The sequence below is a fragment of the Poecilia reticulata genome, linkage group LG17, assembly GCF_000633615.1.
Source record: "Poecilia reticulata strain Guanapo linkage group LG17, Guppy_female_1.0+MT, whole genome shotgun sequence".
NCBI lineage: Eukaryota > Metazoa > Chordata > Actinopteri > Cyprinodontiformes > Poeciliidae > Poecilia > Poecilia reticulata.
This window is the reverse complement of record NC_024347.1, coordinates 10,760,248-10,776,029: the sequence shown is the minus strand read 5'-3', so window position 1 is coordinate 10,776,029 and position 15,782 is coordinate 10,760,248. Positions and strand designations below refer to the sequence as shown.

Genomic DNA, 15,782 nt, shown 5'->3' with positions numbered 1-15,782 from the left:
TCATTTTCCGTCTTTAAAGAAGACTTTTCGAGCTGTGTTTCCGCAGTATGACTGCGTGTCTCCTTCTCTACTGGATCCTGAAAACACAGTGGGAAATGATCCGCTTTGAATTAAAAACCAGACTGGGCCGCCTCGTGCATTAAAAGTTGAAACAGCTTCAGTGAGAAACTGTTCATCAGCACTTCTGTCATATTAAATCTCTCGCACATGCACAACGTACTTGGTCCCGTTCAACTGTGATCAGTGTTGCCGTGATGTTTGTGTGCGCAAATTAGGGAGAAATATATYCTCACTGGCACAAYGGTGCTACACGGGGTGGAGAGGGAGGTTTGATTCCCCTGACRAATGAGGTAAAATGTTGGGATYGGGGGAAATCCTACRTTTTTATGTATACGTATGTTATCTGTATTTATACATACGATAAACATTTTMATACGTCTGGAGGGACTGTATTTCAATTTCAGATTTCTCTAAAATAGCCTGTTCCATTTCTGAATCTCCCAAYGCAKCCAATCAAATCTGTCTTAAAATGAACCGGTGTCAATAACTCACTCATCCTATGTCAAGCAGAACCAAATTAARCAGGTTATATTTTATATGTGCAGGTTTTCTCCTTMAAAACTCCTGTGTAATGTGTATTACATAARGTGCAAGAGGGCATGCTAACCTAACTTTTGCTAAATAATGTCCAATTTGGCAGCTGGATGAAATACTGTTTCACTTTTTGAACTGCAGAACTAGACGCTGTGATCCAGCTACTAATTGGTTGCTACTTTTTAGGACAGGTTTGAGAAGAGTTGAATGGTAAGTAGCTGTTGTTTCCTCTGTTAAGAGCTAAGAACTTAAAATAAGTTTAATATTATCATTGAAAATGATCTTTTAGCTGCATATTGTAGCCTCCAGATGCCATAACAACAAAAAGAATATTTGTAAAAAAAAAAAAGAGTCTGCTGCCAGTATTTGTTTCGTGTGAAAAAAGACCCTGAAATGGTTTCCATTTATAAAAAAAAAAAAAACATTTTTACAAACAATTGTTCTATCCAATTATCAGTTTCGTGTTGTTACTTGGATAACAGACGTTAAATAGAAATGAGAACATTCTTTAAAAWTTTTTTTTTTCCAATCTAAAATTCTCTCTGTCTGTGCTCCCAGATTCAGTGGAAGAGAGGGTGCAGCATATATGCAGAGGCTATTGTCCTCCATGAGCCATCGCTTCCCCTCWCTCTGCCCTTCATCCTGTCAACCTACTAATGARTAAAGGCCACTAGCGCTACAAGGTCTTCAAAATGTGAAAATAAAAAATWATTCTCCTAAAATATTGAAGCTATAACTCACAAATACAAATACATAGCTTTATTCCTAGAGTTGCTGTGAAAAGTGTTTGCTAGCATCTGATTAACTGACAGCTTTGCAACAAAATAGGGTAGATTACATGTAACAACAGCCGCGCATGTCAAGTTAAGTGTGGCACTGGAATCACTTTGATCAACATGGACTATGGTGTTTTAATAATAAACTTATTAGTAGGCAACAAGACATCAGACTGTATTCCAATCTGCAAGTGAAATACAGTCCGATGTGATATTATTTCCAATTCTAAACAAAGTGTAAGAAGCGCCAGTTCTGTTAGTTACTCAGGATTAAGCAGGAGGTTTCTGCTGTTCGCAGTAAGCTCTCAACAGAGAGAAGGATGCATCCACTTATTCTGCCGCAGCTGTTTACCACAGTGTCAGATTGGTTTGATGTGATTCAACACCTAAGCGGCGTGAGGCTTTGTTTGCACGCGACTGCTGTCTGGAAACTGATGGTATTTTCGGATGTTGTTTGGGGGAAAAAAAATGCTCCATGTTCAAATGGCACTGCTTCACCGTTTAGAAGAGATCGCCAAAACACCTTGAATCCGCCGTAGTCTTCATGCCAGGTCACAATGTGGCGCTGTGATTTTAGCATGTCCTTCTCAGAATTTGTGTACACTGACAAGATTAAGTAGCAGAAGCAGCACAATGCTATCCGCCATTTTTTGTTTGTTTGTTTGTTTGTTTGTTTGTTTTTACTGGCATCAAGCAAATGTTGCAGCGCTTTCATACAGAGTATGTTTCTGCAAAGTTCCGCTCTGAGACCTGGCTTCACAAAGTGCCGGCGCCAGAGACTCTGATAACTGGTGACATGTGAACGAGCAGCTGGATCCTTTCACAGAAAAACAGCTCCGTGTAAATGGCGCCTAACGCACACCTTCTTTCATCCAGTCAGAAAAGGCTGTTTCATAGCAGCGTGTGTGCATTAGTGACTTCAATCACATCGTTATATCAATGAACTGTTYCAGCATTAAGCATGCTCTTTAATCAAAACATTTTCACCTCAGACCTTTCAAAGGTGTTAAAAGCTAGCTGGTTTTTTTCATTTGCATTTACAAACCAATTGGGACCTTAAATACACACTCCCACTGTCCTATTCATACTTTGACCAGGATCTGCTGTGAGGGAGATTTCCATACATTGTTAAGTAATTTCTGTAATGTTTCAGTGACGCTTCGTTGAGGTGTAAATAATGTCAAGCGTCATTTGTGCTTGTCGATCGTTGAATGTGTTACTTTAGTGGAACTGTCAAGAGTAACAAAACTACCTCAGATGATAATCACCTCAGAAGGGAAATATATCTTTACATCCTCCAACCAGCAGGAAGTTTTATTAACACTCTAAAAGGGATCTGACATCCATAATGAGAAAACCCTTACAGCAATCTACCCAAGCAACTTTTTCATCCAGTAGACAAAGAAAAAATGCAATGTTGCCTTTCAAATCGGATATTGTGGTTAAAAGGTAAAAGGTAGAAATCATATTTGTACCAAGAAACAAGCTAAAGACCAGAATATGATGATTACCGATCGACCCTGACCACTAACCAGATCCTAAATGTCTGAAATTTTTCATATGTGTGAAAGCACAATACCTAAGTGCACAATGCCAGACTGTGCGAACCACAACTCTCTTCAGTGGTGAAGTTGTTACCACATGAAGAAGACTCAAAGCTGACTATTTCCAGAATCAGTAAGGGGTTTAAAATTTGAAGCTGCTGAAAGCTTTTATTAAAAATGATTAGTTACTGCTAATGGATGAAATGCTGGAATGGATTTTTTTTCTGTTAACTGTAGTTTTTAAAGAGAAATTGGTTAAAGTGAATATCAGAACTTCAAAGCTTTAGAGAAACTTGAGATCAGAAATTAGTCACAGATCTCAAATAGGTGCATCTCGAGGGAAAGCCAACATATCGAAATCTATCGATGTCTGAATATGTCAAACGTACCTGGGATTGATCTTATTGGTTGATGACCACAKAGGCTGACTAACTTCATCTTTGAAAAACAGATTCGCAAAGTCGTGCAATCCTTTTTTAAACTGCAGCTTATTTAAAGTGAAATCGTTTTTGTCTTTTAACAGCTTTGAGCAGGTGACAAATGGTAGTAACTTATTTGTTGAGACATATAGCTACATTTTATTTAGGCTGCAAAACAGCGAGAGAGATCAAGACTTAAATCTGTTAACATGACACTCTGCTTCATCTTGTTCATATTGTTTTTACAATGATTAATTCTTTTATTGTCATTTTGTAGCACTATAAAATGTATTGTAAATAAATTGTATTATTATTATTATTATTATTTCCACATGACACAATTGGTTTGCCTGATTTTACATAGATTTTATATAGATACATTGTTTTGTTTTATTTATTTCGATCTATTTTTTAATTGTTATATTTTATTTGTTTCTGTCACTATTTTTTACTCTTGTACGGTGTCCTTGAGTGCCAGAAAGGCGCCTTTGAAATAAAATTTATTATTAATTATTATTATTATTATTATTATTATTATTATTATTATTATTATCCTTTAATTTAGTTTTCAGTCAGAGTATTCTGGATTCATCTTTGTTGTAAAAATAATAAAATACAGATATACAGCAACAGTTTTCTCACACTCAAACATAGTTTAATGACACCTAATGATAAGAAGAATGAAAAAAAATATTGAAATGCTTTCCTACGAAATATTATATAGCAGTTCTTAAACTGACTAGAATCAGCAGGTGAAGGTTCCTACAAAAGCTGGCAGATTGTAAATCGGTCCATTTTCATTCATGTAAATACATTACTTAGCAATGACTGGCATATGAGAAATCATAAACATCAAGGTTTTGTCAGATTAAAATAACAAAAGTTGAGTTTGTCTCTCTAATTTCAAACATATGTGTGTGCTTTTCCCATCCGAGTGTGTTTAGGGAGCCCAGGCAGTGCTAGCTGAGCCTGTCATCCATCTGCTTCTGTCTTCTGCAGTTACATGAAAGGAAAACAGCTCGTGCTCACCCCCGTATGCCCCCCCCCCCTGTTTGCCTTCTCTCATTTCTCTGTGGTACAAGGCAGAGTTGGGAAAGAAACAGGAATAAATTAACCGCTCTACAAACCAAATCTTTTCTCCCGAAAGCACCAGAGGCAAGATGAGAAGCAAGAGGATGTCAAGTTGGAGGAGAGGTGCAAATGGACAGGTGAATCTCCGCAAACAAGGCGCCGTCCGACAGCTGGAAGCTGCTCGTACTGTTAGCCATCAGCACCCATTTAAAATTGGCAACTGGCGTCTTATTTTATGCAAAACGTGGAATTATGAGGCAAAAAACAAAACCAGGTACTTTTTTATGTACACCCAGAAAGGTCAGTAGCGTATAAACAAACACCGTAGACGTGAAGCTGGAAACAAACCTGCTTTAATGACAGTCGGTGTGGAAAAAGCAGGACAAAAAGGGGCGAACGAGGGGAAAGTAAATGACCAGAGAAGAAGAGGGAGAGCAGTTTGTTAGTGAGTCTGGAAGCTGCTGACAGACCTGGAATGAGACGTTACTGAAGTAAACTGAGCTGCTGTGAAATTGTGGACGGTGTATTATGTCTGCTGGGCCCAGAGCTCAGCTAATCAGATAACAACAGATACTGCTAACCTGATAGCTTTCCCAGAACATCCAGGTCAGAGAGATCGACTGGACGCTAATTCCTCCCGCAAGGTGAGAAATTAATTTAAGCCAAGGCTGGGACAGCAAAAAACAGAAAACCTCATTTAAAATAAATAAAATAAATAAAAATTATAAACATCAAAATTGCTAATTAATTTATTTAGATGTCATATGTTGTATATCTACAGTATGTTTAAATTTGAGATGTTATATACTGTATATATACAGTTATATTCAATAAATTAGTCATTTGTTTTAGTAACATAAGTGAAACATAATCACGTTAATTAATTCGATGATTTGCCACTCAGCTAATGAAAGCAGAGCATTTATTAAAACATTTTTTWAAATAATACAGAAACATGAGCTTAATGAAAATTTATTTTCCTACTTAAAGTTTGTTATTAAAAAAAGCATTTCTAATATAACAATCTGTGATTGTTGATTTGGCACTATAACGCTGTCTTTGGTTTTTTCATCAGTTTTTTGTATATATATATATACAATAAATTAAATTAAAAAAGCATTCACTTTTACTCAAATCTCACTTGTTAATTAGATCTTTAGTCCTATGAAATAGAAACATTGAAAAAACAAAAATGAAGCAAATTATGGTTGCAAATGTTAAATACCTGTCTGGATCTTTAACTGCTGYAGGAATKTCCTTTTTGTATTATACACCTTTTTGCAAGATATTTTACTTGGCTGCAYCGCTGTGCAGACTTTTTTGTTAATATGTTTTCTTATGTCACGCATGAGCAACGTTTCTTCTCGCACCTCTATGTTGTCTTATCTGTAGCAAATTAGTCCTGCAGAAACATTCACCATTTCCTGACAGTAAAAGCCTCTATTTTCCTAAATACTGAGTTTTGGGAGCCAGTGTGTTTATTTTCCACTTTAATCCTTTGAAATCTGTTGTTGTGATTCGACGCCAACAAACTGCCAGGAAAAGTACCCCCCATGGACACGGGATTAGGCGAAGAAAGAAACAATGTTATTCGACATAGCGTGACTTAAACTGTTACCAGTGTTATTACTGTAACCCTTGATCAGACCCCAGTTTTCAGCAAGGACAAGGCCGTCCATTTTCCAGTAATCAAACCTTTGGGTCCATATTGCGTGCCATCTGTGAGAATAGGTCTTAGAAGGCTGCTAAGTGCTTTGGAAAACTCCAGTTCTTGTTCCCAAATGCCAGTGACAGACTGATAGCTTGTCACGGTTCTCCTCAAGCACGTCTAAACCGAAAGCAGCAGATGGCCTGGAAAAATAAACCCATGCCTGGTTGAGGTATAAAGATGTCAGGAAAAGTTCAGCAATGCACTGCGCCATATGTTACAGCCCCCCAGGAAGGAAGGAAGTGCATGTGCAGCAGGTATCAGATGTGTAAACACAGTGCTGATGGCGGTGGACAGCTACCTGCATGAGAAAGACCCCCGCCGATGATGGATACTTAAGGGCTGTGAGAGGAAGGAGAGCCCTCTGTCGTGAGTCTCTCGCTGCATCGTTTTTCATCTTGACCCATATGTGGCATAAAAAAAGCATTTCCAAGACCCAACAGAGAGTAGAAAAAGCAGGGGGGGGACAGAGAAGAAAGCAGTGGTTGTGGCCCAGCGCAGGCCCCTGGCTCCGGTCCAGGACGATCTGGCAGCTGCCCACCGAATCAGACGCATTGCTCAGCCGGGACCACCGTTAAACATCTCATCTAAAAGAAGTGTTTCGCCCATAACACATTTTCGGAGCTATTTTCTGCCTACCTCATGTGTAATTGATTTCCTTAAAGTCATTTCAGTGCTCTGTTTGGTTCATTATGCAGCACATTCTGCTCTTTGAGTTTGCGAGGCCTATTGGTGATTTTAAATCCCATTAAAGGCGGCGATGAATCTCGCCGTGCCATTTGTCTTGCTGCTGTTTCACCGATGTGAAATATGGCCCAATACAGTGTACCGCTGAATCACTGCTCAGTCTGTGTGACACTTCAGAGCAGACTGGCAGAAGCATCTAAAGATAAATTATTACAAAATCTATAATACAAGGTCTGGAAAAAAACAAACAAACAAAAAACGATGTTTAAAAAGCATTATTAGGTTAAGACTCGATGGCTAAACATTTCTAAAGTRGATACTACAGTACTAAAACACGTACTTATGTTTAAAACATAGAGGTGTTTTGTGTCAGGTTTTTTTTTCCTGTTGGATTCGTGCAGCACTCAGGTTCTGTTCTCACTGCATTCCACCCACAGTCACAGTGCAGTCTCTCTCTCTCTTTTTCTTTTTTCTTCCCCCCACAAGGTAATTACACTTGTAGGTTCTCCACAGTATATTTCACCATGGCAAGTACCCATTTTTCTACACATCAGTGGACTATTGGGAGGAAATTACACTTAAGATTAGGTCTAGGGGCAAAAATGGGTTTTTCTGCTACTTTATGTGCAAACAGCAGCTCAGTCAAACACGGGGACTCTTCACACGGCGAAGCATTGCGAGCTGTACAGCCGACTCCGAAYSGAGAGAAAAATTGCGTAAAATTGCACGTTGAGCTACAGGGAAGCAGTGAAATCTGCGTCACATAAATCCTGTGGGGGGGAAAGAGGCTGAGTGCTTCATTAGAGCAGCTGAATGTCATTTGAAATCAAAATTAAAATCGAAAGGCTGTTGATGTTTCTCGTTTGGAGAGACATTTGTCCACAAACTTTAGCATGTCCAGTCATCTATGGTAGCTGCAGAGGACGTTGTCTTTTGTATTGTCGGGAGTGCTTTATTTTCACGATCTCCTCTATACACTGGGTAAAATGATTAGTAAACGGTGTTGTCTTGCTCTAGTGACTTAAAATGTGTCTTAATGTAATAATTGAAAWGAAATCAGCGCCGTATATTTTGATGCACATCAGGGTTTTCTCAAAAGGGATCTGACCGAAATAAACCTGACCWTAATAACTGTAGTTAAAGGGGCAGTTTTATGTAAAATTAACTTTTTAATTAACACAAGRATGCTTGTTAACGTGTTCGGCAAACTATTAAACCATGAACGCATATGTTACTGACACGCTGAAAATCATAGGAGTTGATTTAAGCATTTGAACCCAGCTGATAAAAACAAAACAAAAAAAACATCAATAATCCAAACAAAAATACTAACCTTGGGAAAACAGTGTGAAGCCTCACCATTGTCCATCAATGTTGGCACTTTTTTATGTATTATAAAATAAAAAAAGCATCTCATATCAAGAAGTAAAAGTATTTCTTAAAGCAGGCAAATACAATCAGCCCACTCCCCATAATAGCTGGGATAAGGATTTAAAAACTAAAACTAAAAGGAAAAAAAAAAAATCACAAAAGTAGCATCTAATGTACTTTCTGTTGGCTACATGCAGTGTGGGCAGCTTTCWGGACAGTGAACGCGTTGGCTTTGTTGATGATGGTAACTTTATGTCGATGACTTGCAGCTTTGGGCTCAGAGCTTAAGACCGACAAATTCTTTCAGCCGTCGTGGCTGCGAGTYGGTCGTACGGCTGACAAGGACTGAAAGTGATCAGTGAAACATTTTGTCTGAGAGGAGGGAGATATCAAAACTGGCAGGATGTAAGGGATGGAGAGAATATGGATGAAGCGACAACAAAATGGTTTCGCCTCGCCATCGCTTTCATTCCCCCCCTRAGGACGGCTGAGTGAAAATGGCTGTGAATAACATGTCGGCTTACTCYGGGAGACACTGTATCATCTATACAGAATAGCATAAACAAAGCTGAATAAACTGTCTTAAAGAACAGGATGYGATTTCTCCCCATTCGTTCCAGGACGTGTCAGCTCAGCCTTGTGGATTCGAATCTCGCGAGCAGCAGAAAAGAAAAAGATCTCTGGTGGAGCAACCTGACAGTCCTCTTCCAAGACTAGGAACCCAATTAATGCAACTCAAGCATTGATTCATTCGATTTTTAAAAAGTTTTAGATTAGTGTTCTTTTATTTTCACTCCTTTCTGGTTAGATTTTCATTTAATTATGAATTAAAAAAAAATTATCTCCTCCATGACACTTTTTTTCACTTTTTGTTTTCTCCCAAATGTTAATAAAAACCTTTTTTTTTTCCCTGGCCTTAAGGATGCCACAATCAGCCTTTTAATGAAATTGGCTTTAAAAAGGTTTTAAACCCCCCAAAGGATATAGATAAACACAGAGAGCAGCATGTAATCCCCCAATCATAATTAAAACCTGATAATCACCAAATTTAGAGCAACAGGGATTTGCTCTATCACAGAGCAGGGGGGCTTTAGATGCTCTGTTTGTTCACCGCTCTCTCTCTCTCTCTCTCTCTCTCTCACCTGATCGAAGCTTTTTGATGCGACCCTGGCTGAGGCTGGGGTCGACGGGGAGGAAGTCTTTGAACCAGGAGATATCTGGGTCAGGGGTGCCGCTGGCAGCACAGAGCATGGTGGCTGTCTTTGTCCGCTCCACCACCTTCAGCTGGGGGCCCATGTCTATGCTCGGGAAGCCAGACGGTAGCACGTCCTCTGGAATGGACAGAAATCAAGAGCATGCGTCAGTATGAATGYGTACGGAAATGTGCTGCTTTTTCAGGTGATGCTTTTAGTTTGCAAGTTGAAAAGTTTGGGGCATTTTTCCTCTACCATGTTTAGTCAGAATTATCCACGCACATTTACCAAACGTGGGACTTTCAGAGTAGTGGAATTATTTTGAAAATGTAACCTTTAATAGGATTGTATTTATTCAAGATTGGGCAAAAAACTCGATAGATATTTTTATTTATTTATTTTTTTACCAAAGTATCACTTATTTTCGTATTCCATGACATTCTGTTTCCCTGGAGAATGAATGTTGCATTTGTCTTGGCCACGACTCGAAATGATAAACGTTGGAAAACATACCATTCAAGAACAGCAGATGTGTCTTAAGCTTCATTAGTCCAAAAATGGCTAAAATAAAATAGCACCTAAACAAGAACCCAAAGTTACCTTTGCTACCACACATTGTGAAGAGGATGGTGAGGGAGGTAAAGTACGGTGTCGGAGAGCTGTAGCAATTTTTTTAGCACAACTTTTATGTAACTGTGGTAAAATATAACATGTATTTTAAGGCTTTTTGCACATCTTTACTACATGTTTACACCCATATTTGTGGCAGCGGAGCTTTAACTCCAGGTCTTCCTCCCCTTCATTAGCGCTCAAAACTGGTCRYGCTCACCTAAATGCTGGTGTGAGAGACGCCGTTCCTCCCTGAAACATCAGCAAAACCATATATGTGGAGCATGTGGAGATACTGGTGCAGACCGGAGAACCAGTACAGCCTTCAGGACAAAAAGCCCCAGGCTAATACTCGCAACAAACCAATCATTAGGTGATACAGCAGGCGGGAAGAAAACAGCCAGAATGTCAGATGTGTCTGACAAGCTGTTTCAAGAAGAATATAAACATACCGCCCAGTCAGCAGGAATTACTTCACTGCTGACACAATCCACACACGCACACACACAGGCACACACACACACGCACGCACACCCCCACATGCACACACCCACACACACACGCACACACACAGTGCTGTGAAAAAGTATTTGCCCCCTTTCTGATTTCTTCTGTTTTGTTTTTTTTTTTTTTGCTCACACTATCGTTTCAGCTCAACCTCATTTGAAAATCAAACCACGACTTCAGGATGTAAAAACCACAAATTTTGAATCCCGATTTCACCTGCTGCTATGAGAAAGTAACTGCCCTATAATACCAATAACTTACTAACCATTTATGATAAGTGGCAATAAGTCTTCTGATGTCGTTGAGAAGAAGGTTCGGCCCYTTCTTTGCAGAATTGTTTTAATTTGATCACATTTTTTTATTCATGAATGACCTGCTTTAGGTCATGCCTCAGCATCTAAATCAGACTAAAATGCTGAATTTGACAAGGCTACTTCAAATTCATTGTYCTACTGCATAACATTAAATACAATTGGGCTTAAGGTCAGAAACTCAGCAATAAAAATTGCCTCTAAGCTCTCCCATTGATGCCCTTTATTCCCAGTCTTTTCCTGTTATTCAGTTATGAACACCAACATTAATTGAGGGAAGTGAGTTCAACGCTTTAGATCCTGTTCTGGGTTTTTCTGTGATCTGATGGATAAATTATCAACATACACCTGGGAGTCTGGTCACTCTTGGGAAGGTTCACCAGTGTTCCATGTTTTCTTCTTTTGTGGAAAAATGTGTGGAACCCTAAAGCCTTAGAAATGGTGTTGTGACACWTTCTAAACTGGCTGGTGTCGCCAGGGCATGGTGTGTTTCTTAGGCGTAATTCTATTTTTGCAGAAGGCATTTTTCGTTTTCACGAATAAATAAACTCATTTTTATTGAATTTTCAAATTAAAATTAGCTCGAAGACCTGAAACATTYAGGTATGAAAAAAGCAACGGAAGAAAACTGCGTGGGCAAACGCTTTTCCACGGCACTTTACGTGAATGCCGTGTGTTACAAAGTCAGAAAGCCAGAGCCAGGTGTTTGATTGACTGGCAGTAGCTCAGAGTTTTAAGAGGTGCGGCTCTGTGTCGGCGTCCTGAACTGATTCCTGTCTAATAACTATGCAGAGAGCCGTTCAGAAACAGCAGCAGCAATTAGAAGCTGGGATCAAGAGGAGGGGCAGGGCACTRGGGGTAATAAGGACTTGTTAGCRGTAATTGTTAAAATGTACCAACGATTAGAGAGGCCGTTCTGGGATGTGTTCGCATGCGTCTGGATCTGTCTGATTACGCTGGGGAGCAGCGGGAAGGTGTGCATGTGCGAATCTGCTCCTATAGCCGCGCGCCACATTAACACCACCGCAGACTCTTCAGCCACGTTTYGGAATAATGCCGCGCGACACGTCCCCGCATATGCATGAAAGCGAAGGCGTGCGTTCAGGATAGCAGTTGCTTCCCATCACAAGCGTGGACCGGGCGCACTCGCATGCACTTTCTCTGCTGAATGGGGATTAAGGATCTCGGTGACAGCGGTCCAGATGGCCAGACACGAATTCAGGCATCCATCAGCCCACCTGTTTCCTCTGCTCTATTTGCCCTTTTTAAACCACACACATTCTCTTTCTCTCTCTTTCATTACCATACACACCAACACCTCCTCCATACCTGGATGTATCATTATTTCGCCCYGCTGAAGCGATGGTATTTGTTTAGCTAAGAAGCCGAGCTTATGGGGAGCCATCAGGTATGACTCCCTAAAGCCAGGCGCCACTGCAAACCTGCCGCCGCGCACAGACCACGGTGTGGACCATRACCACATCAACTGTCTGCGTGTTTTCCTTCGCTCCTCTCCTCCTCCGGGCTCCCTGCTACCTAACTGCATGACAGACACACACCATCTGTTCACGTAAGCTCTGAGGTGGGGATGAGAGGCTGAGTGGAGATGCGATCTATAGCCCTCTCTCCTTCCTTTTCTACAGCCGGCAGCGTTGGAGAGAGAGAGACACTGTCAGATAGACACGTCATTCTGAGGAGGAAGTTGGGGAGAGATGCCACACAAAGTAAACCGGAGCAGAGTCCGACTGGTGAGGGTATCTGCATACCAACCCTCTRACTTCAGATAACAGAAACCACCAAAAATCTGAGCCATCCCCTACTGATCAATACTAATGATGCACCTGGTCAGTGATTTTTGCCTATTGAAGAGGCAGAGAGAGGAAGGAGACGATAGGGATCGATGGGACAGGTCAGGAGGCTACATCCCCTGAGGCGAGGACTGTGCTGGGCCTACATCTGTTCCTCTCTGTCCCCCCTCCCTCACTTCCCCCTCCATCCCACCATACCCAACGAGAGTTCAGATGGTCTTTTCATCACACCGCCAGCTACTACTACATAGACTCCCTGGCTGTTAATTAGAGCGCACCACTGCACTGGGTTTGGAGCACGAGCACATATGTGTGTGCGTGTCTATCTGTAGGGGGTCTGGCTCGGTATTCCAGACAGGTCTTTATAAATGCTGCAGAAGATGGCAGCGTGGGCGGACCGGGGACTGAATAATTACACACAAGTTTAAGAAACGGGCAAACAGACACATATGATGGCATGCTTTTAATTTAGGAGAAACAAAACAGAAGAAGGCAAGATCTCTGAAGTCAATAATTACTTTGACAAACAATCTATTCAAATCATTGCAATAAAAACACTTTTTTTTATTGGGAGGTGTTGTGAAGATTAATTGGAAATTAACTTTGAAAGGAAAGCTTAAAAAATAATTTAATGAATAAGGTCATTACTTTAAACTTTTAGCTGAGAATTGATATTCCAAGACAGATTGTGGTCAAATTTGAAATGAAAATATAACAACTTTATAGAATAATTACCATTTTAAAATAATTGTTTTGAAAAATCAATTATTTTAAAAGAATTTAAAAAAATTAGTCTGACTATTGCCTTGCTTTGGAAAACAAGCTGAGAAATTAGATTGCCTCAAATTAAGAAAGAGAGGTACATGTTTATATTCATGAAAGAATTTAAAAAAATAGCAAATAGGGAGGGGTACTGTGTTAAATGCATATCTGCTTACTTACTTGTTATTACGATTGGTCATAATTGATGTAAAAATAATTACTATTCATGTTATTATGCTAACATTTCACAAAAATACCTAGACTTTTTCTCAAAATRCCAACAACCAAAACATTGTAAATAACATACAAAGAGTGATTTTTTATGGTTTACATGTGTTGTTTCACAAAGCCCAAGTTGAAATCCGTTTTCAGAGACGATCCTCTTTTTTAATTTTGACTATGAACTGTTTGAAAGAGATTGATCGTCGATATTCTGAGAAGATATTAACTTTGCCAACTGTCGTTCACATTTTTGCAATTATTTCATTAACACAGGTAAGAAAAATTAAAACACACAAGGAAAAACGAGTTGACTTTAACTTTCTGTGCTCCAGTCATAACGAATTTGTAAACATGTGGAGAAAAAACACAGATGAATTTCTGATTTATATTTACAATGCAAAACAAAAACAAAACTGTGTAGTTTTAATTATTTTATATCAATAAAAAAAAATTATAATCTGAAAGCGCCAATGTGCAACACAAGACCTCACATGCTTTCCACCCCCAAGAATAATCTGAAAGAAGATATGGACACTTTGCAAAGGGCAAAGTGTCCATATCTGTTTTGACCAGATGTGGAGTCACAACATAGCCAGGTGGTCGCAAATCCATTATATCTGTTGTAGCACTGCTGTTTATGTACTGTGGTGGAGCTCAGCCTTTWAAAAAAAATGAAAAATGGCTTTGTAAAAGTATTTATACCCCTTGGTATTTTTTTTTTCTTACATTTCGATGAAAAACTTCAAATAATATTTGTACAGGCACAAAGTAGTTCATAATTGTAAAGTGTAAGGAAAATAGGAAAGGTGTTGGCAGCATCAGGAAAATCATAGACTCTGTAAATGTGTCAGATTTTGCTAATATGCAATTTTTTTATATACCACTTAGAGAAAGAGGCTTAAAAGGAAGAAAATAAATCAAAGATACGCTGCTCCAAGAGACACACGGACAATATATTTAAGCATGACAYAGCACTTGAAACTCCTCTCTGTTTTTTTGTTTTTTTTTTATCGTTCTTAGAAATTGCTCAAGAAGGGCTTCAGTGATGTGGCCTGCTTTAAAGCTGGTAAAACAGAGACAAGGGGATATAATCTTAATAATAAATTCCTTGTGATATATAAACCATTGTGTTAAAGAAGTCAGGTCTCAGAAGCAAAGGGCAAAGTGTGGCAGAACAGGCGGACTGCTAATGACTTCAACAGAACAACAGACAAAAAGGGCAGACTGAAGCCAACAGCGGACTCTGTGCTGTTGATGCGCATAAAGCAGCAGACAGAGAGTCGTATACTGAACTCTTAAGCACAGTTCACTGGAGACGCGAATCGGGAGTTACAGGTACTCTGTCAGGTTCCTGGATGAGTCAGCGACCGCTTGAAATAGATACTGCGGGCATGGCCTTGATCACACTATTCGCCAAATGAATCATTTATCAAACGCAAACACCGCGGCACAAAAGTCAAGCTTATTTTCTGCCTCCTGGTTAAATTGATAAAGATGGCCAACGGAAAAATGCGCCCATGTGTACACAAAAACACAGTGCGAGTGTCAACAGAGCTTTCGGGGAGCACTGGCAAGCTCTGAGCAGCTTTGTTCCCTGGAGCTTTGCGTTTTGTGTGTGTGTTTGTGTGCATGGAGAGGTTGAGAGTGTACATTTTGGCCTGGTTATGTTTGCAGAAGGGCAATCAGGCCTGGTGCCCAAAACCAGTCAGTGGAGCCAGCCGGATCTGGGCAAATATGCAATTTGTGTGTCCGTGTGCTCATTTACACATACGGTAGTTGTGCTGTGGCAGCACACAGTCGAGAGCGCGCGCGCACCCAGTGAGTCAAACACATAATGCATATGATGCAAACAAACAAACAGGAATCCAGATTTTATTTCTCTGTGTCGCTTTGTAATCCCACCCTCCTTCTGCCACGCACACACGCATACATGCACGCATACTTACTCTGCTCAGAAACAGGTTGGCTATTCATATTTCAGGTTATTTCAGAGGGAAATGTGCATAAAAGCTGATCTCAGGCTGCCTGATTCAGGATTAATGTGCCAGCACTCAGCAGTCTTCAGAGACAGTAATGCACTGACTCCCAAAGGCTGAACGAGGACTGAGGGGGAGCACTATAAATGCTAATAAACCTTTATGATAATGGATCACAACACAATGCAGATTCTGGACTTCATGGATCTGTCACATGCGAAAAA

The 15,782-nt window shown here is 40.0% G+C and overlaps 1 protein-coding gene across 1 annotated transcript in view; it reads right to left on the bottom strand.

The window, feature by feature from the left end:
- LOC103479282 (receptor-type tyrosine-protein phosphatase S-like) overlaps window positions 1–15,782 on the bottom strand; it is a 28,438-nt gene continuing 12,656 nt past the window's right edge. Inside the window, exons 4-5 of the mRNA XM_017309865.1 lie at window positions 9,313–9,501; window positions 1–77 (exon numbers count right to left, since the gene is read on the bottom strand). Of these exons, the coding sequence (XP_017165354.1) occupies window positions 1–77; window positions 9,313–9,501 (266 nt within the window). The remainder of the gene's footprint in view (window positions 78–9,312; window positions 9,502–15,782) is intronic.